The sequence below is a fragment of the Hemiscyllium ocellatum genome, chromosome 33, assembly GCF_020745735.1.
Source record: "Hemiscyllium ocellatum isolate sHemOce1 chromosome 33, sHemOce1.pat.X.cur, whole genome shotgun sequence".
Taxonomy (NCBI): Eukaryota; Metazoa; Chordata; class Chondrichthyes; order Orectolobiformes; family Hemiscylliidae; genus Hemiscyllium; species Hemiscyllium ocellatum.
Window position 1 is genome coordinate 25,102,224 of NC_083433.1, and position 22,788 is coordinate 25,125,011.

Below are 22,788 nucleotides of genomic sequence, written 5' to 3' on the forward strand. Positions count from 1 at the left end.
CTAACAACTGAAGGAACAGTAATATAACAGGATATAAGTCAGGATGCTATGTGACTTGGAGTGGAACTTGCAGTTAGTAATATTCATAGGCATATGCTGTCCTTGTTCTTCCAGATGGGAGAGTCATGGATTTGCAACAGGCCTTCAAAGGACCCTTGGTGAGTTCCTGCACTGCATCTTGTCGATGGTACACAATGCTGCCACTGTGTATTGGTGGTGAATAGGATGCTAATGAAGCAGCCTGCTTTGCCTTAGATGGTATTGAGCTACTTGAGTGTTGGTGATGCAGTTGAATGTTGGGTGTGATGATGCTGCCACTCTTAAAAGGTTGATTTGTCCTTTGTTCTTTTGAAGAGAGATGGAAAAGGCAGAGATGCCAAAGTGTCTACTTTAACAATGGAAGAGGAGTGGTCTGGTCTCCCAGTTCGGGATTTTTCTACTTTGTTTTAGCAGGAGCAGTCAGAAGGTGTGAAAGTCCAGGGGAGTTGCAAGCTTCAGTAAAGAATTCCTCTGACTTTCTCCTGAAATCTCTTTTTGGATGTTGTTCCCTCTTGCCTGTAAGAATCTGTGTTTGCCAAGGGGTGTTTATGGGATAGTTTAAGGGGGTCAGCCCTGTTCCATACCACAGAGTAATTGTTTGATTATCACCAACAAGAGAATCTTTGATATTTTGTAGTGCAAATTTTTCTCTCAATTTATCAACCCAAGCCTGGATATTGTCCAGATGTTGCATTATTTGAATGCAAACTGCTTTAGTGCATGAGTCCTGAATGAACCATGTGTAATCACACCACATGAGAGCATCCCACTTGTGATCTCTGGAGAGAAGGTCATTGATGAAGTAATTGAAGATGATTGGATGTAGTGCGATATGCTGAAGAACTTCACTAGTGGGATGGGACTGACATGATGATTGGTCTCTAACCAGCCAAAAGAATTTCCCCGATTCCCATTGACTTCAATTTGTGGCATTACTTGATGTTCCAGGTGGCAAAATCATGACTTGATGGCAAATGCACTTTCACTGCACTTCTTGATTTGACCTCTTTACAGCAAATTTAGGCCAAGGCTGTAATAAAGTCAGGAATCAAGTGAACAGCTTAGTGCCATGTGCTGCTTCATAGCACTATTATTTTCTATTTATTCATAAGTGCAGCAGGTATTGCCCATTCTTGTTGCTCAGAGTGCAGTTGATAGTCAACTACATTGTTGTAATTCTGGAGTTAAATGTAGGCCAGATCAGGTATGGATGGCCGATTTCTTCCCTGAAGGACGTTGGTGAACCAGATGCATTTTTACCTCAGTTGAGAGAGATTATTACACAGCTCCAGTCTGGAACGAGTGGCACTTGAATCCAGACCTTCTGCTCAATGGTAGGCATACTTACCACTGTGCCACAAGAGTTCTATAAGTCAGCTGTATACTGCAGATTTTTTGAGTTGACGAAATCTTCTATCACTTTGCTGATTGTAAAGGGTAGATTAATAGGAGGGGGGGGTTAGCAGGTTAGAATTGGACTGATTATGACTAGGTTACTGGGTGGATTTGTCCAGTATTTTGTTTGTGCAAAATGTGTCTCAGGGCAATTTTCTACCTTGTCAGATAGATGCTAGCATTGTAGCTGTACTGGAACAACTTAACTTGGGGCCCAACTGATTTTGACGCACAAGTCTTTGTGGATGAAGATATTGAGATATTGTCACGGTCCATAGCCTTTGCAATTTTCAGTGCCTTAACCGCGATATTGTGGGGTGAATTATATTGTTTCAAGGTTAGCATCCATGAGGAAGATTTCAGGTGAAGAATTAAATTAGTCAAACCCAAAGCTCTTCAGGGCAAAGAAAATGAGTTTTTTATCCTTCCCTTATGCTGGCATGCTGAGCTGCCCCATCATTGTTGTTTAATTCTCCATGACTATTCACACATTATGGATATGCACGACTGCAGAACTGACCTGTACATTGTTCGATCGTTTAGCTCTGTCTATCACACATTGCTTCTGCTGTTTGGCATGCATGTAATCTTGTGCCATAACTTCACCGAGTTGTTACCTTATTAGTTAGGCCTGTTGCTGTATTATATTCTGTCTTATATCCTCCAGTGAACAATCAATGATAGAGTGGGATATGTGAGAATGAGGTTACAGATTGCAGTGGTAGAGTTCTGCCACATGGTTGCCTAGTTTAGAGATACTAGTTCTGTTCTGAATTCATCCCATTCAGTGCAGTGATACTGATGTGAAGATGGGACTTTGTCTCCACAAGAACTGTGCAGTGATCACTCTGAATAATAGTGTCATGGATGGACATACCTGCAACTGGTAAATTGTTGGAGAGGAGGTTAAGTAATATTGTTTCCCTTTTGTTAGTTCCCCCACCATCTTTCCTGGACCCCTTCTGACAGATGTGGTCTTCAAAGCCTTGTCAGCTCAGGCAGTAATAGTGTTGCCGAACCACTCTTTGTGATGAAGTTGTAAACTCCTTTTTGGAGAGTATTCTGTGCTATTCCCACCCTCAGTACTACTTCACATTGTGTTCAACATGAAGGAATACCAATTCCTCAGTTGAGCTGGTGTGGTAGTTAGTAATTAGAGATTTCCTTGCCTGTGTTTGACCTGGTGCCCTGAGACACCTTGGAGTCTGGAGTCTGTGTTGAGAACTTGGAGGGGCAGCTCCCTTCTTATGGTACACTGCTGCCAGTAAGACAGGGTATGCTCAGGAAAGATGATGGTGGGATATGTTACATTGGCTGTATGATTGATTGAGTAGGACTATGTTGGGTTGTTGCTTGTTGCCCCAGTTTTGGAGCAAACCCTTCATTGTAGTAAGGAAACCTTGCAAAACCAAGTGGGCAGGTTGCGCTGTTGTCATTTCAGCACCTAGTTGCTTGGTGGCGCTTCTGATTTGAGCTTTGAGCATTGGCATGATCTTCTGAATTTCTAGCCAAATAAAATTATTACATTAGATTGTTTCCCTATACACTCATGTGGAAGGCATGTAATATAAATTGCCATGAGCTGAGAATGGTTTTAGTTCCATTTCATCTGTCAATGATGTGAATTAGGGGAAGACAAATAAAACTTTTCTCAGAATATCCGAAAACACGGTACCAATTTACAACTCTGGAAGTAAAAGTTGGAAACAACATTTCATGCTGTGACATTAAAAACAAGGAATCTTCAGGTGAACTAACATGATGTGAAGGATACAGTTTAGAACATAGTGCATTTTGAACTCATCTATTCTATCCTTTTTTGTTAGAATTAATTGATATTGTTTATAAATAAATAGCAAACATTATTGCCATTTTTGATTCAGTATCTAGGAAGCTTCTACTTTGTTATAGGAGCTCATAGTGGAAAAAGTTAACATACCCAAAAGGTAGTAATGTATGGTCTACACATGATCTTTAATGTATTATATCACTGCACAGACAACCTTTGACATGTGTAGGATATCATCACAACCAAAATATGTATATTTCAGATAGAGGCTCCATGACAGTGAGCAATGTAAAGTGGGTATCTCCAATCACTTGAACACGGTCTGTTTAACCCAGACTGACCACTCCAGCTCACAGCTTCTGCTGAAACCTGAATTTATTTTCCAGTATGATGAATTGGTTCCGGCCTCCCTGACGACAAAGTACGGAGGATTCTATATAAACACGGGGACATTGCAGTTCCGGCAAACCTCTGACACTGAGGATGAAGATGTGGCCGGAAAGAAAAGATTAAAATCACCTAAAGTAAGTTGTGGTTGAATTTCAATTCTATAGTGAATTGTAAGACTTGGAAAATATCCCAATGGTGTGTGTTCTAACTCTCCCCTTATTCCCAGCCTAATGATGAGGTTGAGCAGTCTCTTAATTTTCAGTAACCCTCTGCAATCAGATGAAGCATTCAGAGCTGTACATTCATACCCTCAATATCCTTTCCTTTGCAGGTTGGAGATGTATAGTGTATGCCTATGTCATCAAATGTTATGGCACAGCAAATCAGTATGCTCACCCTTCACATGTTTACTCACCCCAAACACTGGACATGGCTGTCTATGACTCTTACGTGCTTTCCCTGGACATGTGCACGCACGTATACAGCATCAAAGTGCCTTCTACTATAGTTGTCAATTCTTTGCATCTGATGCAAGCATTTCTGTGTAACTATCAACTGTAGTTCCATTTTCCAGTTGTTCACCAGATCGTTATATATACTTGCTTTTCCAATTCACTTTTATATGATCTATTTACTGCCTTAGTGGCCGCTTGTTGTAAAACATTCTAGAATCTGAAAAGCAATTGGGTGGCAAAGTATCTTTTAGCTTCCTCCTTCATTCTTCAATGGAAAACCACCTCATTGCTGGCTGTGTGTTACCATTGTTTTAACATGAGGTTTAATTCTGCCGGACTCCTGAAGCTGCCAGGTTGCTTTCTACCTTAAACTGATTTTTTCTAAAAAAAAATGTTAAATATTAATGAAGCACCATTTTTATGCTTTGTTCAAGATTTACTCAGGATATCATAAGTTTGTGTTCTTTCAAGTTTGACAGTAAGGAGACAATTTGCAGTTTTTCTTTCAGAAGCAAAAATTAAAAGATGGAGAAGACAGAGTGGCGAAAAAGCAAAGAAGGAAGGATGAAGGTGGGATGAAAGAGAAGAAATCAAGGAAGCTAAAGGTTTCAAAGGAGTCTGGGTGAGTGAATCATGTTGAGTTGCTCAAGTACAAGATGTCAACAATCACTGAAATATTTGCAGGGTCCTTAAGTGGTAGATGAGATGTTGTCCTTTGAGCATGTGCTGAGGCTCACTAGAACACTGCAGCAAGCCTGCAAGAAATGTTGGCTGGGGACACTGTGGGGTGTTGAAATGGCAGGCAACCGGAAGTGATTATTGACATCTTGTACTTGAGCAACTGCAGGTTCTGGAAATCTGAAATAAAAACAGAAACTGAGCAAGTCTGACAGCAGACCTGAGAAGAAAGCAGAGTTAATGTTTTGAGTCCAATGACTCTTTACCAGAACTGTTAGTAGCTAGGAGAAATTGGTATTTATGGTGAAGCCAAAATTGGGGTGGGAGGGTAGGGAGGTGAGTGGATATGTGGAGATGGAGCCCAGAGAGAGAGAGATGAAAGGGTTGGTAAACAATGAGATTATGGATTGCAACCACATCAAAAGAAAAACTGAATAATTGATATTAAGAACTAAGAGTAGGAGAAAATAGGTAAGCTGTACTGAATGCAATCCATATAATGGGATAGGAGTATGTGAGAGTGAGTGACTGTGCTAAAAGCAGCCCATGTCATGACAGGACCGGTTGGAGGGTGGGTTACAAATATGGAAGGAGTGATTTCAGTAACATCAGAGTCTGATTCAATGTTGGGTCCTAGAGGCAGCAGGGTCCTCAAGTGGTAGATGAGATGTTGTCCTTTGAGCACATGCTGAGGTTCACTGGAACACTGCAGCAAGCCTGCATCAAAAATGTTGGCCGGGGACACAGTGGGGTGTTGAAATGGCAGGCAAGTGGAAGCTTGGGATCACTTACGCAGATTGAACATAGGTGTTCTACTTCATTCAATCTAGTCTACTGTATTCGCTGTTCACAGTGTGGTCTCCTGTATGTTGGCAAGATGAAATGCAGACTGGGTGATTGCTTTGTGCCTTGCTCTCCTCCTTTATAAAGCTTCTTATAACCAAGTTTTTAGACAAAAACTTTTGCCAGCTATTCTGTTAACTCCTAATTCTTATGTGACTCTGTTGAGATGTTTTTGTAAATTGAAGTCTTGGTCACTGTTATGGCCCACTGAGTAATGTGTCATAAATTAAGCCCTGCAGTCATATCAAATGTTTAAAAATCTTTAAGGTGCACACAGTACCCCAATTTATTTGCCTTTCAAACTAAAGTTGATAGAAAGCACTGACCAGATTTCTGTACAGGATAAGAATTATTATTTATAAGTAGTTGGGCTCCAACTACAAGTAATTAGATATTAACCATTGACTAATAGCATTACAAACTTAAACTCTAAACCCCTCCTTTACAACTTGCGCACAGACAAATAAATAGGGAAACTAGATTTTTAATGGAGGTTGAGGAAAAACTGGAAAGTCGGTTTTGTGCTCTTCGCTTCCTGATTCCAAATTGAGATGATCTGTCTTTGGCTTGCCAGACCCTTGTCTGGAAGCTTTCTCTGTAGGAAGTACAGAGCAACTGATTCATCTGGAAAAAATCTCTATCAATTCTAAAGTCACAGCTCACAGAAACTGCTGCAGGAAAGGTAACTGATTTTCTTCAAGTTTAAACAGAGGTTTTCTTTACTGGAGAGGACAGACAGCTTCTGCTGGGGAGAACAACAGCACACCCTCTTTGTCTCTGTAACTTGTTTCCGGTTCCTGATCTGCCCATTGCAGAAGCCCACTACCACAAACACCAAGTTCACAATTCCTTGCTGTGAAATTATGCAGACATCCTGGTAAATCCCTTTTTTTTTCTTTCTCCTTCCAGTCCACCGTTTTTAAAGGCTCAAAAATAAAATGATGCAGTTCTTACAGTCACAGAATCAACTTCAGCGTTTTATCACTGGAAGCCCTGAGGCTTTGTTGCAGTTCTTGGTGCATTTCAATGTTCATGCCATTTACACGTCAAATATTTAAAGTTTTTAAAAATTAAATGGTTTAAAATAATGAATGGACCAACTGCTAGGTGCAGAACAATGGTTTTTCAGAACAACATCACCAAATGTTAGACACTGAAAAGGGGAGGGGTGGATGAAGATAGCTTGGGGAGATGCTTAAGGGGCAGCATTGGAGGATAATCAGGGATATTTGGGAGAGGAGTGAGGCAAAAGCAAGGGAGGTGAGCTGGAATTATGTGATGAAGTGGGAGTAATGCTAGAAAGATATGGAAATGGGGAAAGGTATGGGATTGGTAATGAGGTGTGACAAAAGGGGCAAAGTTACCCTGACTAGAGGATTAGGACTTCCGAAAGCTGTTGTGACACAATGTTGGTTGGGGGAATATATGTAAAATATGGAGTGAGAATTGGGATGACATATGAATAAAAGGGGGAACCCAATGGAAGTGATATAAAAGGAAGTGGAAGGGGAATGAGAGGCATGTCATGGGATGGAAATTTTAAAAAATAACACTGCAATGAACATACTAATTTTACTGAAAAGGTTTTGCGGGCACTTATAAGAAATATATAGATTTGATATGTAAAACAGCAATAAACAGGAAACACATTGCATTGACGACCGCAACAATTTTTTTTTAAGTTTCGGGACCTCTGTGGATTGAAAATACACAATATCCATATGATGAAAAACCATGAAGGCAACTTCTTATTAACATACGTTTTCTCACCAACTTTCTGCTGGCAAGAGAGTAGTGACCTACTTCAGTAGTGTAATCACCATGCCCTACATGGCTGACGGGTGGAATAGTACTTGTGAAGCTTCTCTTAGCCTATAAAGATTTGTTTGTCATTGTGAGACTGGGAAGTGACCAGTGCAGAAATTAACCATGAACCGTCAATATTAAATGGTATATGCAGCAGAGGAATAGGCCATTTGGTGTAACATCCATAGTAGATTTTAGACCCTATGCAAGCCTCATCTTAATCTATCAGCCTGATATTCTATTTACGTCCCTTCCTTTAATTACCTTGCTTCCTTGTAAAAAGCATCTGTTCTATTCACCTCAGTGAGTGAGTTCCATGTTCTGACACCCAATGAGTGAAAAGAAGTCTACAAAATTTCTAACAGACTTGCAGTGACTATTTTAAATTTACAGTCCCAGTTTTGGACTCCCCACAAGTAGAAAATCTTTACATCACCCAATCAAACTGCTGAATAATTGTTAAGACACCTATCGGGTAACCCCTCAGCCTTTTCACTTCTAGAGAAGATGACTGTTGGTAATTATAACATACTAGTTCTAGAATCACCAATGGTGATGGCCGTCACTTTGCTGCTGTTCCACATGTAAGCTGATTTTGTTTTAAAAGTTTAGATAAATGCAAGAAGCAGCATTTTGGGAAAGCAAGTCTTAGCAGGACTTATAAACTTAATGGTAAGGTCCTATGGAGTGTTGCTGAACAGAGACCTTGGAATGCAGGTTCATATGTCCTTGAAAGTACAGTCGCAGGTGAATAGGATAGTGATAGCATTTGGTATGTTTTCCTTTATTGGTCAGAGTATTGAGTACATGAGTTGCGGCTATATAGGATATTGGTTAGGCCACTGTTGGAATATTGCATGGAATTCTGGTCTTCTTCCTATCGCAAGGATGTTGTGAAACTTGAAAGGGTTCAGGAAAGGTTTACAAGGATGTTGCCAGAGTTGGAGGATTTGAGCTATAGGAAGAGGTTGAATAGGCTGGGGCTGTTTTCCCTGGAGTGTCAGAGGCTGAAGGGTGACCTTGTAGAGGTTTATAAAATTATGAGGGGCATGGATAGGATAAATAGACAAAGTCTCTTCCCTGGGATCAGGGAGTCCAGAACGAGAGGGCTTAGGTTTAGAGTGAGAGAGCAAAGATATAAAAGAGAAATAAGGAGCAACGTTTTCACACAGAGGGTGGTATGTGGAATGAGCTGCCAGAGGAAGTGGTGGAGGCTAGTACAATTGCAACATTTAAAAGACATCTGGATGGGTATATGATCAGGAAGGGTTTGGAGGGACATGTGCCAGATCCTGGCAGGTGTGACTAGATTGGGTTGGGATAGCTGGTTGACATGGATGAGTTGGACCAAAGGGTCTGTTTGCGTGCTATACATCTCTATGACTCTAAAAGCTTATAAAATGATCATCGAATCCCGACAGTATTAAAACAGGCCATTTGGCCCAACTTGTCCACACCAACCCTCCAAACAGTAATCCACCCAGACCCGTTATGCTATTACTCTACATTTACCCCTGACTAATCCATCTCACCTACTCATCCCAGAACACTATGGGCAATTTCCCATGGCCAGTTCACCTATCTTGCACATCTTTGGATTGTAGGAGGAAACTCATGCAGAAACAGGAGAATGTTCAAACTCCACACAGATAGTTGCCAAAAGCTGGAATCGAACCCGGATCCCTGGCACTATGAGGCAGCAGTGCTAACCACTGAGTCACTGTGCCACTTGTACTTTTTCCTAAACTGTTCCCATTCATCCTTCCCAATCATGAGAAATCAACTCATTTTGGGTTTTGTAGTCTTATGACCTATTGTCTGTTCTGAACTAAATAGGTGCTGATGCTTATCGTTTTTCAAAAAAAGATTTAGTTGTATTTCCTACTAATTGCTAGTGGTGGTGTTGTCAGAGCATAACTTGTTTCAAACCCTTATGCTCCCATGCTTTTGTTAAAATACAAAACTAAAAGCTCTGTATCTGAATGTTCACAGCATTCATAACAAGTTGTAGAAATTGACACTGCACACTGGTGATCAGATCATGTGCATTTACTTCATTGTGGAGGTGTGGTTGTAAAGTAACAAGAATTGGGTCCTGAATATTGAGGGGTATATGACATTCCAGAAAAATAGGAAGCTAGGTAATGGTAGAGAGAAGTACTGTGCAGTAATTAGAGATGTCTTGGTTCAGGAGATCAAGACGTAGAATTGGGTGGAGATGAGAAAAATAAATGAAATAAATCACATTTTGAAGTGGGCTTCAGGCCCCCTAACAGTAACACAGTGTGGGACAAAGTATGGAAGAAGAAATACCAGGTTCTTGTGATAAAGGGACAAGCAATAATCATGGGTGACTTTAATCTACAAATAAATTGGAAAGATCAGATTGGTTGTAGTTACCTGGATATCTTTGTGTTGTTTTAAGAAATGATCTCAATTTGAAACCCAAGCAAGTTATATTAGACTTGATATTTTGTTATGTGGCAGGGTAAATTAATGACCTCAGGGTAAAGTCATCCCCCTGGGTAACAGCAATCTTAATATGATTGCATTTTATATCCAGTCGGAAAGGGATTAGATTGGGTCTAAGACCAGGATTTTATATTTCAATAAGGACAGCTATGTCGACATGAAACCTGAGCTAGCTGAAGTGAACCAGACCACTAGACTAGGGGATAAATGGTGTCAAACATTTAAGGGCATATTTCAGAATAAATATATCCTTACTACAAAGAAAATACCATGTATACTCAAGTAATAGTCAAGTTTTTTTAAACTATTTTTTATGGTTAAATTTATGCATTCGTCTATAAGATACTACTTTTGAGTGGCTGAAACTTATGCCTGTCAAAATTCATACTGTATCATTAGCAGAAGCCCAACTGATATCTAAATGAGTAAAGGAAAACATAATGAATTACAGAAATTCTGAAAACCTGGAGAGAAGCAGCTGGCAGACTGTAAAGCTAGAGCGGAGCGCTGGCACACTGATAAATGTTGATCTGTTATCTGCGAAGAACTAGAGTTGACTTCTATGAGATGTATGTAAAATTCCAGATTTTTTGGCCAAAAATAGGGGTTCAACTCTTAAATGAGATCAGCTATTACTTGAGTATATATGGCATCCAAAAAGTGGGCCTACCATCCACGGTTAACTAACAAACTTAGACAAAACATCAGTGGTCAAAAAACAGGCAGCATATGTCAGTTAGCTTGGCATTTGTCATGGAGAAGATGTTAGAATCGATCATTAAAGAAATTATAGTTGGGTGCTTCGAGAAAATCAAGGTAATTGAGAAGCGTTATTATGGTTTTATGATAGGGAAATCACATTTAATCAATTTATTAAATTTCTTTGAAGGGGTAACATGCATTGGGGAATGTATTATTGATGTATTATACTTAAATGTTCAGAAAGTACTGTACAAGGTAACATCAAAGTTTATTGCAGAGTTTAGAAAAGTGAGGACTGAGTTGATTGAAATATATAAAATCTTGAATGGTCTTACAAAAATGAATATAAAAATGACATTTCCACTGTGTGTAAGTCAGAAATAAGGTTCACGTTGAAAATTAAAGGTCACCCTTCTAAAACAGAAATGAGAGGATTTTTTTTCTCTGATGAGTTGCTACTTTGGAAGTCTGACTCATGGTGGTGAAAGCAATTTTTTAAGTAGAGTTAGATTTTTGTTAGGTACTGGAACATGGAACTTAAAACACCAACAGGTCGGTCATCACCTGATTAAATGGCAGAGCACCTCGAGTGGTCAAATGGCCGACATTTGTTTGAATTTGGAATATTGCGACGTTAGCAGACTGATTCATCAACACAAAAACATTCTTCTTGTTTTGTACTGTCTTATTGTCTGATCATATCTTTAAACAAATAATTCTTGGTCTTGCATCACCTGCAAGATGTGTACTACCAAACCCACTGAACTGTTGAAAAGTTACGGCACAGAAAGAGGCCATTCAGCCCATTGTGTCTGAACCAACTGAATAAACCGGTTGCCTATTTTAATCCCATTTTCCAGCACCTGATCCATAACCTTGCAGGGTACAGCACTTCAAGTGCAGATCAGGTTCCTTTTGAAAGCATTAAAGCCTAGCTGCTCCTGAAGTTGGTGAAATACACTGGCAAGAGACCGGAAGAACACAGCAACTAGGCAACATCAGGAGGTGGAGAAGTCGATATTTCGAGTATAACCCTTCTCCACCTCCTGATGCTGCCTGGCCTACTGTGTTCTTCCAGCCTCCTGCCTGTCCATTTTGGATTTCAGCATATGCAGTTTTTTTGGCTCGAACCCAGAAATTGGTGAAACAGTCTAATGCAACTGAGTGCCTCACTGTTTCATTGAGCAGTTAAGAGTTCACTGTATCACTGTACAGCTATATTCACACGCAGGCCAAGCTGAATGCAGATGGTGGGTTTCTTTCTCTAAAGGATTATCTGTAAACCAGTTGTGGGTTTGTGACAACCCTGAGCTTCATGTTCATTTTTACTGCTGGCTGTTTAATTTAATTTTTTTTTTAATTCTGCAACTGCTGTGGTGAAATTGGAATTCATATTGTCTAGATTTTAGTCAACTAATTTAATCAGTACACCCCATTAGCATTTCTCTGCTTCCTTTCAGAGTGGTGGCCCTCAACGCTGACAAACACAAAAAGAAGCGGAAAAGTCATAGTGATGCCCTGTCGTTGGCTGAAATGCTCAAAAAGTTCCAGAAGGAGAAAGAAGCCATGAAAAAGCAGGAAATGACTATGAAGCCTACACCTGCCCTCCAAGTCCCTGAGCAGGCGATAAAGAATGCTGCTGGTTCCGACATCAGTGTGACTGCCTCTGACCAGGTCTTTGCAATTCTGGGGAACTCAAACGAGAATGACTTGCTTCAGGAAGCTGCCAGTGCCATGGAGTTGCTTGGTGACCTGGACATCGATAAGCTGCTAGCAGAAACACCAAGCGGAAGCCCAGCTTCTGAAACCGAGGAAAACAGCAACACTGCAACGTCCTCAGGCTTCGCTTTAGCGGCCCAAAGCCAAAAGCAGTTGGTTGAGTTGCCAGTGGGGTTACCTGTCCTGCTCGAAAAACAGATCAAAGATCTTAAGACACTATGTGCTGTACATTTGAACAATGAAACTCATGTAAGTACCTAGCTGGAAAATCACAGAGTCGCTTTTGGAGAGATCAGTTCCATTTTCTAGCTTTTAATCTCTGATCTGGAGGTGCAGTTCCTCCAGGGGTTCAGTAATATAAGGGTGAGAAGCTTTTAGGGAATATTGACTCAAACATGATTGGGTTTGACCTTTTTTAAGAAGAAATAGAGAGGGAACATTTGAAAGTGCATGGGTGAGAGGAAGTGGTTGTATTTCCATTGGAAGAAAATGGGCACAGAAACAGGAAGCAAAATTTGGGAAATAAGACCTTTGTAAGACCTGTCTAAATATTTCAGGAAGTTCCTATTTCTCAAGTTGTTCAACCATTCATTTTGTCATAACTGAGTTCAATCCAGTCCACCGTTTTGAAACAGGAATTATTGGAGAGTGATCAGGAATGGGAGGCCTGTCTGATTTTTTTTTTCTCTGTCCCATAACCTTCCAATGGAGGTTGAGGTGGTGAAATGAATCTAACTGCCGACGCAGTGCAGTGTCTGAAAACCTGGGATCTTCTGACCTGGGTGACAGTGTCATAGTCACATAGTCTTCAGGGGAACACCTTTTAATTTTTAATTTTCCTCTTGTTCCTTTGCTTCCTCTTGTGCCTTCTCACCACAGATACGCCTGCAGCTATCTGGCACTATCCTGTAAAGTATTGTTCGCATGCAGACCTGGATGGTGATTACCATTCAACTATAGGTCCCTTAGTAGCCCTGCCAGATCATGTCTTTATGCACCGAACACCATCACTTTCACTGTTTCTCTCCAATATACTGCCCCAACTTGAATGTTCGCCTCCAATTCTTCATTGTCACTGGGTCAAAATTATCCCACATCCTCTTCTACCCTTGGTATAGCACAATTAACACAGAAATGTTCCAAGCTGCTCCATGGAGGTGTAACAAAGAAAATGAGGTTACCAAAGGTGAGGTCAAGGGGTGACTTTTCAGGGGGATCTTAAAGGACAACAGGGATTTTTATAATATTTTTTGAAATTCCAGTCAATAGGTAACAAACCTGGATGAGGCTCTAATAACTAGCTCAACACCACCACCACAAGTGCACTTGGGATGAGTAATAAATGCTGCTCCAGATAGTGATTCCATGAGTGCATCCTAAAGAAAGGTGGGCTAAGGGAGGAGTGGAGATGAGCAATGTTAGAAGTGAAAGTATTGTATTCTGTCAATGGAGTGCATAAGAAGTTGGAGTCAAGGATAGAATGCCAAGGTTACAAATGATTAAGTTCAGGCTCTGACAGAGACAGGTGTAAAGGGTTAGTGTTAGAATGGACTGATGACATTGATTCAGGGCAAGAATGCTGAGGTGAATGATTACACTATTGACTGAAGCATCTACAGTGTGGTTTAGAACCCAGTGTGATGTAGGGCTGTGGACATTTTATTAAGTCCCGGAGTAAGGAACAACTTGTCCACAAGTAAATCCATTGGCAAAAAGGACATTCATTGATTTTAAAGATCAAACATATAAAGCTTTATTGGACAATAAAAATTGAAACGAAGCATTTCACTGGTCTATAGATGGCAAGAGACACAGGTTCAATGTGTGTCAGCCTGTCCCAAGACTCCAGAACTTCATGGATCTTCTCTTGCTTCTTCAATCTTCTCTCTTGACTCTGTAGTTGGACTTGCATTCATCACTTTCACGCAGTTCATTCCACACACAAGCCGCTTTGTGTAAAACATTGCCCCCATATTCTTTTGAAAATGTTTTCTCACCTTAAAAATACGCCACCTAGTTTTGAACTCCACCACCCTAGGGAGAAGACCTGAGCAATTCACCTTATTTATGTCCCTCATGATTTTCTAAGTCTCCATAAAATCTCCCTTCAAACTCCTACACTCCAGTGGAAAAGCATCCCAGCTTATCCAGCCTATTATAACTCAAGCCCTCCATTCCCGGCAACATCCTGGTAAATCTGTTCTGAATAAACCTTCTCTAATTTAATTATACCCTTTCTTTCGGAGGGTGGCCAGAATTGCACACAGTACACCAGAAAAGGCGTCACTAACGTCCTATACAACCTCAACATGACATCCCAACTCCTATACTTAAACGTCTGAGCAATAAAGGCAGTGTTCTAAACACCTTTTTAACCACTCTGTCTCACCTATGTTGCAAATTCTAAAAAATTACGTACCTGATCCCCTAGGTCTCTCTGTTCTACAAGACTATCCCAGGACCCGACCATTAACTGTATATGTCCTGCCCTTAGTTTGTTTTACCAAAACACAATACCTCTCATTTATCCAGATTGAAGTCCATCTGCCACTCCTCAGTCCATTGACCCAAATGATCAAGATCTCTTTGCAACCTTACATAACCTCCTTCACTGTCAATTTCGGTGTCATCTACAAACTTATTAACCATGCCTCCTCTATTCTCATCCAAATTATTTATATAAATGACAAACAAAAGTGGGCCCAGCACCAATTCCAGTGGAACCCCGCTGGTCACAGGCCTCCAGTCCGAAAAACAGTTCTCCCACCACCACTCTCTGTCTCCTACTGACAAGCCAATTTTGTTACCAACTGGTAAGCTCACCTTGAGTCCCATGTGATCAAACTTTACTCATGAATTCCTTCACTCAATCCTCATAGCGTAGAAGTTTGATTCTTTAAAGTGTCTATCCATTATTCTTTTGAAACCATCGATCATGACAGAATATTGAAGGCCATTACCATTCACTGCGGATTCTTCCTCCCATTCCTCATCCCTCTGCCCTCCCCATCCAAACACTTTAAAACTGTGTTCCCTGTGCTTGTCATCTATAATGGGAATGGTGTTAGACATTTATAATGACGGAACAAATTTAAGCGTAAAAGTAAAACAGAACATTGCAAGGAAAAGTCAGTTGATTAAAGTATGGTAATACCTAACAGATTAATTGAGCTTCTTTTGAGGATCTGTTTGATTTGAGTAATGATTATGTTGCCAATGTTGTGTATTTTGGCTCTCAAAAAACATTTGACAAAAATGCTGTGTAACACATTTGAATCTAATCCCGGGATAACATCTGCGGATCAGAGAGGAAGTGGTAGATAACTTAATGAAAAGTAAGGGGAAAGAGTTGTTTTGTATTTGTACTGGGATTGAGAAAAGGGCATTAGCCCCTTGCATGTATACTGCCGTTCTTTGCTTGATCTCTCTCTCTCTCTGTGTTTCTCTGTCTCTGTCTCTCTCTTTCTTTCTTTCTCTCTCTGTCTCTCTCTCTCTCTCTCTCTCTGTCTCTCTCTCTCTCTCACTCTCTGTCTCTCTCTCACTGTCTCATGTTTTGTATGTAGGGTTAGGGTCTGAAGTACGCTGCCTGAGAATGGATTCATGTTTAATTGATGCATTGAAAAGAGTGTTGAATTATCTGAAAAGGAAGAATGTACATGCCTGTGGGAAAGCAATCAGAGGAGTCCAGTCAAGTCGCCATTGTCTTACCAGATCCAAATGACACTAGGTCAATTTCTTCAGTGGGTCAGCATAGGCACAGCTAGCTGAAGGACCTGCTTCTTGTGCTCAAATTATTTTATGATTTTATTAACTAAGAGATTTGTTATATATCACTCAGTGTAACGCCCCTCTCTATGTGGTTTGTCAGTCTATATATGTTCGATAGTTATTTACTGAACATGTACAATGAGCACTAAGCCTGATTCTTACTGAATGGCTCACAGCCAGGAATGGTTGTGTTCTTTGGTTTACCTTTAATACTGTTACCGTGTTTATTCAGGCTGGGAAGGGCTCTGAAGGAGAAGGAAAGAAGAAATTCTTCACGCCAGATATTAACACTATCCTACTGGAGTAAGTATTCTGTTTTTCTCACATTTCTGTGATTAAGGATAAGACCTTTCTTTAAGCAAATGTCTGAGAAAAAATGAATCAACTTTTGGAATATAGTCCCCAAAACAGCGGTTAAGACCCAAGCAAATACTATCAATAAAAAGGGAAGCAGACACTATGTGATTGAATGATAGAAAAGGCTGTTTTAGTGAAATTGTAAAGGATCATAAACTGAAAGCAAAACTGAGGTTTATTAAGTTCTTAAATGATATTCAATTCCCTGTATATACTCAAAATGACAAACTTCTGAAGTGCATGGCAACATGCTAATGTCCTGTGACAAAGCTGCAAGATATTTTGTATGCTCCAGTTTTGGTAGGAAAGTAGTAGGTTGGAGCTTTATTTTATATGCTTCATTATTGATATATTGTTGCTGTTATCATCACATCTGCCTATTCTTCTGTCTGTCTGTGTACAGCATTGAGCTACAATTACAGGAGTTGAATGTGACAGTGCGCTCGGCAGTATACAGCTATTTGGCCTCTTTCTTGCCCTGCAGCAAGGACACCCTGATGAAACGTCTGAAGAAATTACACCTCAATGACCAGGTAAACAAAATCAAGAGCTAGCGAACGGAATTTGTTTTCCTGCTTTCCAGATATGCAACTTTGTACAGTGCAGAGCCATGTCCCAACAAAATTCCCAGAGGAAGATAAGTGGGACTAGGATAATATCAATCATACATTCCAGCTTTGATTTGTAATCTTTGCAAAGGTGAAGGATTCCAAGCTTCCAAGTGTAGTGTAGTAATGAAGTAACTATCCTGAGTTGCTACACAGCAAGTGCATAAAATTTCCTAATTGTTAACCACAGTGGTGACTAGGTCAGAAGTGAGGTGACACTAGGTTATTAGTCCAACAGGCTTATTTGAATCTCCTTCCTCAGGTGGAGTGAGAGAGAAGCACACAGGCACAGAATTTATAGGCAGATGGTGTGAGTGGAGTGTCGACAGGCCAAATAATAAGTCTCTGCAGGTGATCAGGAGTACCAGATGGTGTGAGTAAAGTGTCAACAGCTGAAATGCAAGCAGAGGGATGACCTATAATCCAATTGAGGCAGAGAGATAATTACAAAAAATTCAAAATGAGGTAGTGCTGCAGACAAACCAAACGACTGGAATAACATCGTAGGTATACGAGTCACATGCTGAAGGTCTAACCAAAGTGATAAGTAATCCAAAACTGTATAAACTAATTAATGTAGAGAGATCATAAATTATCATGATAATGGTGTCAAACCAGGACAGTAAGGAAGATTTTACAGATACAGAAGTGTGGTCACATGTGGCACAATATGACCTCAACATCACAATTGAGGCTGTCTTCGTGGGTACGAAACTTGGCTGTCAGTTTCTGCTTGTCAATTCTCCATTGTTGTATAACTCGAAAGCGACCTTGGAGGGTGCTTACCTAAAGATCGGGGGCCTAATGTCCTTGACTATTGAAGTGTTCCACGACTGGGAGGGAGCATTCGTGTCTGGCAATTGTTGCACAGTGTCCATTTACCCATTATCGTAGCATCTGCATACTCTCGCCAGTATACCATGCCTCGGAGGAACGTTGTGTGCAGCATGTAAGATAGACAACGTTGGCCGAGTCACAGAAATATCTCCTGTGTGCATAGTGGATGGTGTTCCCATATGTGATGCTAATATCCATGTTGATGATCTAACATATCTTGCAGAGGTTACCATGGCAGGGTTGTGTGATGTTGTGATCAATTGAACGCTGGTAGTTTACTGTGAACAGTGGTCTATTTAAGGTTTGGCAGTTTGTTTGAAGGCAATAAGTGGAGACATAGGGATGATCTTGGCAAGATGCTCATTGTCATCGAAGACATGTTGAAGTCTGAAGAACATGGCGTAATTTCTCTGCTCCAGGGAAGTACTGGATGACGAAGGGTACTCTAGCGTTTCCTGTGTCTGTCTTCTGAGGAGGACATTGCAGCTTTTTGCTGTGCCATGTCAGAACTGGCGATCAATGAGATGAACATCGTATCCCTTTCTTATAAGGGCGTCCTTCAAAATATTTAGGTGTCTGTCATGCTCCTCCTCATCTGAGCAGATCCTGGGTATTTACAGGACAGCCCATAGGGGATTGCTTCTTTAACATGTTTAGGGTGGAAGCTAGATAAGTGCTGCATTGTTAGGTTATCTGTGAGCTTGCGGTAGAGTGAGGTACTGAGGTGTCTGTCCATGATGGAAATGCATGTGTCCAAGAATGAGACTGATTGATTCTGAAGAGTAGTTCGTGGTGGGTCTGATGGTGGGATGAAACTTGTTGATATCACTGTCTAGTCGTTTCATTGATTCTTTGACATGAGTCCAAAGGAAGAAAACATTGTTGATGTATTGGAATATAGTGTTGATTGGGGGGTCCTGTGCAGCAAAGAAGTCTTGCTCAAACTTGAGCATGAAAATCTTGGCATATTGGGTTGCATATTTGGTCCCCAGGGCTGTACGGTGTGTCTGGATGAAGAACTGTTGTGGTCGAGGATGAAGCAGATGAGTTGTAGGCTGGCATCTGGATATTGGAAGTTATTGGTGTTGAGTACTGAGGTTGTTCCAGTGATGCCATTGTCATGGAGGATGCTGGTGTAGACTGTCATTGTGATGAGGAATGTTTGACTGGAGTTTCTATAAGAAATTTGTACTGTCACAACAGAAACTGAGGGGTTCCTTGTAAAATGGGTTTTAAGATGCCTTCGACATAGCCAGAGAAGTGCTCTCATAGCGTCCTGTTGCCTGATACAATTGGTTGTCCAAGTGTGTTGGCTTTGTGTAACTTCAGAAGGCAGTAGAAGTCTTCAATGTGAGAAGTATGTGGGATGAGACTGCATAGGATACTCTGAATGTTTAGATCAAAGGTCTTGATCAGTCTGTTGAATTGACAGGTGTGTTCTTTAGTCGGATGTATTGTTCCACAGAGGAAGGACACCACTTCAACTGGGACAACACATCCATCCTAGGACAAGCCAGAGACACGCACAAGAATTCCTAGAAGCTTGGCATTCCAACCAGAGCTCAAGTTAGACCCCATTTACCACCCCCTGAGAAAAAGAACAGGAAATTACATCTCCAAACCAAAGAAACCCAAGCATATAAATAGAAAGCAGGAATCATGTATGGTGCTTAGCTTGGAGGTCCACTGAAGATGTTACCCAGGAGGGTGTGAAACGTCTGGAAATGAACCTTCTAGCTCAGCAAGCAAACCTACATGCAGAACCTCAACCTGAGCTACAAATCTTCTCAAAATTCAGAGTATGACTGTTATTTATGCTATGTTGCAGTTTTACTGGGGAGGGGAGGGACACTTTATATCTCCATGTGTAAGTTAGTTGCTGAATATTGAGCTCCATCAGTCACGTAGAAAGTATAACAACTTAAAAGCACAAAACATACCTCTTGCATCTCTTCCTTGGTATAAGTTGAGTATAGAATTCTTCCATCAGTGAGGATTTATATTAAGGACAGCCCTTTCCTGATCATTACTTCTGTGAAATTCATACACAGGAACCAAGCAGTGGAAGAAATGTTTCACTCATGACTTAATGAGCCACATAGTCAAAATTTGCAAACCACTAATGGTTCATTGACCATTGTTTCAGTGTTCAAGCATTATCGACAAGCAATTAAAACACATCTCCTGTCGACAGAACCTTAGTTCCTCTCAATATTGCTATTATTTACCTTTGCTCACTATAAAATTGTGCTAAGATTATAGTAGAATTTTTCTACATAAACCCCTCACTCTAACTATTTAAGTGTACTCGATGGCTCCAAGTTTGTATTTCCGACTACCTTGGACAGTGCTGGTGTTCCAAATAACTCTCAAGTTGTCCACTTTGAAAATTGCCTTGAGTGTTTTTTTAATGTAAGTGGAATGAGAGTGCGAACTAAATACAATCCCTATGATTTTTAAGTGGGAATTAACTACGTCTGAGTACATTGGTCTGCTTATTTTAATCTTGTTAAATCTGATGCCTACATGTGGTCTCCATGTGGAACACCAGAAGGATGCGACTACAACTTGGTTGTCAGGATGGAATGTGATACAGCTAACTTTGTGGATGACATGAATATAGGTGGGGAAATATTTGCAATGAAGGAATAATAAATTTACATATGGATGAGCAGATTAGCTGAATGGGTCGAAATTTGGCTGTTAGAACTGAATGTGGATAAGCGTGAGGTTATCCATTTTTGTTGGAAGAGTACAAAGGCAACTTACTATCAGAATGGAGAGAAACTTCAAAATGCTTCAGTGCAGAGATCTGAGTGTTGTCGTGCATGAATTGAAGAAAACTAGTATGCAGGTAGAGCAGGTAATGAGGACAAATTAAATTTTGGCATTCGTTGCTAAAGATTGCAGTATAAAACGAGGCAGTATTGTTACAACTGTACACGACATTGGTGAATCCACATCTGGAGGGCTACATACAGTTTTGGACCCTTTATTTGAGGAAGAATGTAATAGCATTGGAGGCTAGTCAGGGAAGGTTTACTAGATTAATTTTAGAGAAAGGCTTGTCTTATGAGGAGAGATTGAGCAGTTTAGGAATATTCTATCCGGAGTTTAGAAGGATGAGGTGTAATCTGTTTGAGGTATATTGACAAGATTAAAGGGAGTTGACAAAGTTGACAGATTGGATGTTTCCCCTTGTTGGGTATTGTAGAACAAGATGCAGATTTTTTAAAAATGATGAGGAATTATTTCTCTGAAAGGTTCATGAATCTGTGGGACTCACTACCCAGAGTGCAGCCAGGGCACTGAATAAACTTAAGGAGGAGATAGACAGATTTTTCATGAGTAAATTTGTCATGGGAGCTGGCTGGAAAGTGCAAATGAGGCCAAAATAAAGTCAGCCATAAACACATTAAATGGTGAAGCAGGCTTGACCAGCTGAATTGCCTATTCCTGCTCCTGGTTCTATGACACAGTGTGTAGTATTTTTCATCGGAAGGTTGTAAATCTAAACCGCACGCGAGGAACCTGCACATATAATACAGGCTGAAACTGTAGTGCAGTACCTGTTACACTGTTAGAGATGTTGTGTTTAGAATAAGCAAAGAAACTGATGAAGAGCTTATACCCGAAACGTTGATTTTCCTACTCCTCGGATGCTGCCTGACTTGCTGTGCTTTTCCAGCACCATACTCTGATCTCCAGCATCTGCAGTCCTCACTTTCTGCTTCATCCGTCCTGTCAGGTTAAGTGGTAGATCCCACAGTCTCAATCAGTAAAGGTGAATTGTAGAATCCCAATGGTATGGAACAGGTCATTTGGCCCAACAAGCCCACACCGACCCTCCGAAGAGTATCCCACCCAGACCCATTCTCCTACCCCTATTACTCTACACTTCCCCTGACTAATGCACCTAACCTACACATCCCTCAACACTGGGCAATTTAACATGGCCAGGTTACCTAAGCTGTACATCTTTGGATTGTGGGAGGAAACCGGAGCACCTGGATGAAACCCAGGTCCCTTACACTGTGAAGCAGCAGTTCTAACCACTGAGCCACCAGGCCACCCATGATGTGGAAGTACTGTTGTTGGACTAGGGTGGACAAGGTCAGAAGTCACACAACACCAGGTTATAGTCCAGTAGATTTATTTGAAATCACAAGCTTTCCAAGCACTGCCCCTTCACTTCACCTGATGAAGGAGCAGGGCTTTGAAAACTTGTGATTTCAAATAAACCTCTTTGACTATAACCTGGTATCATGTGACTTCTGACCTTAATCAGTAAAGAACAAGGAGTTCTTTCCATCGACCTAGTCCATGTTTATTTTTCAACTAATGTACTAGAACGGCTCATTATTTTGCTTTGCTGTCAAAGGGAGTTTGTAGCACGTGTTCTGATGAAGAGTCACAGGAGTCAAAACGTTAACTTTGCTTTCTTCCCATAGATGCTGCTAAATCTGCTGAGTTTTGCCAGCAATTTCTGTTTATATTTCAGATCTTCAGCATCTGCAATTCTTTGTTTCATATTGTTGTAGTGAATGTATTGGCTGCCACACTTGCTGCATTACAACAGCAACTGCACTTCTAAATTTCTTAATTAACTGTGAAGTGCTTTGGGACATCCTGAATTTAGGATAGGCACTATAGAAATGCAGATTATTTTCTTAACATCTGTGTTTCCTTCCCAGGATGAGCGGTTACGGGATCCGACACAGAAGCTGAAGGAAGCAGTGGCAAGTGTAATGCCAGCACAACTGGTAAAATATCAGGAAGAACTCCAAGCACATACACAAGCCCGGTTTGCCAAGTATGTTTACCTCTCAGTCGTCTTTTCCGGTTGTTTTTTTGCCAAATGCTCTCCCAGACTTGAATGCTAGACCAGAAAAGTCATGGTAATTGATGTGTTCTCTAAAAGGTTGCTAGA

The 22,788-nt window shown here is 40.7% G+C and overlaps 1 protein-coding gene across 2 annotated transcripts in view; it reads left to right on the plus strand.

Annotated features, from left to right (window-relative positions):
- LOC132831267 (ubinuclein-2-like) overlaps window positions 1-22,788 on the plus strand; it is an 81,028-nt gene that overhangs the window by 12,028 nt on the left and 46,212 nt on the right. For both annotated transcript variants that reach the window (XM_060849293.1, XM_060849292.1), the window contains exons 4-9: window positions 3,610-3,747; window positions 4,578-4,690; window positions 12,030-12,537; window positions 16,289-16,359; window positions 16,817-16,946; window positions 22,553-22,671. In XM_060849293.1, coding sequence (XP_060705276.1) covers window positions 3,610-3,747; window positions 4,578-4,690; window positions 12,030-12,537; window positions 16,289-16,359; window positions 16,817-16,946; window positions 22,553-22,671 — 1,079 coding nt within the window. The remainder of the gene's footprint in view (window positions 1-3,609; window positions 3,748-4,577; window positions 4,691-12,029; window positions 12,538-16,288; window positions 16,360-16,816; window positions 16,947-22,552; window positions 22,672-22,788) is intronic.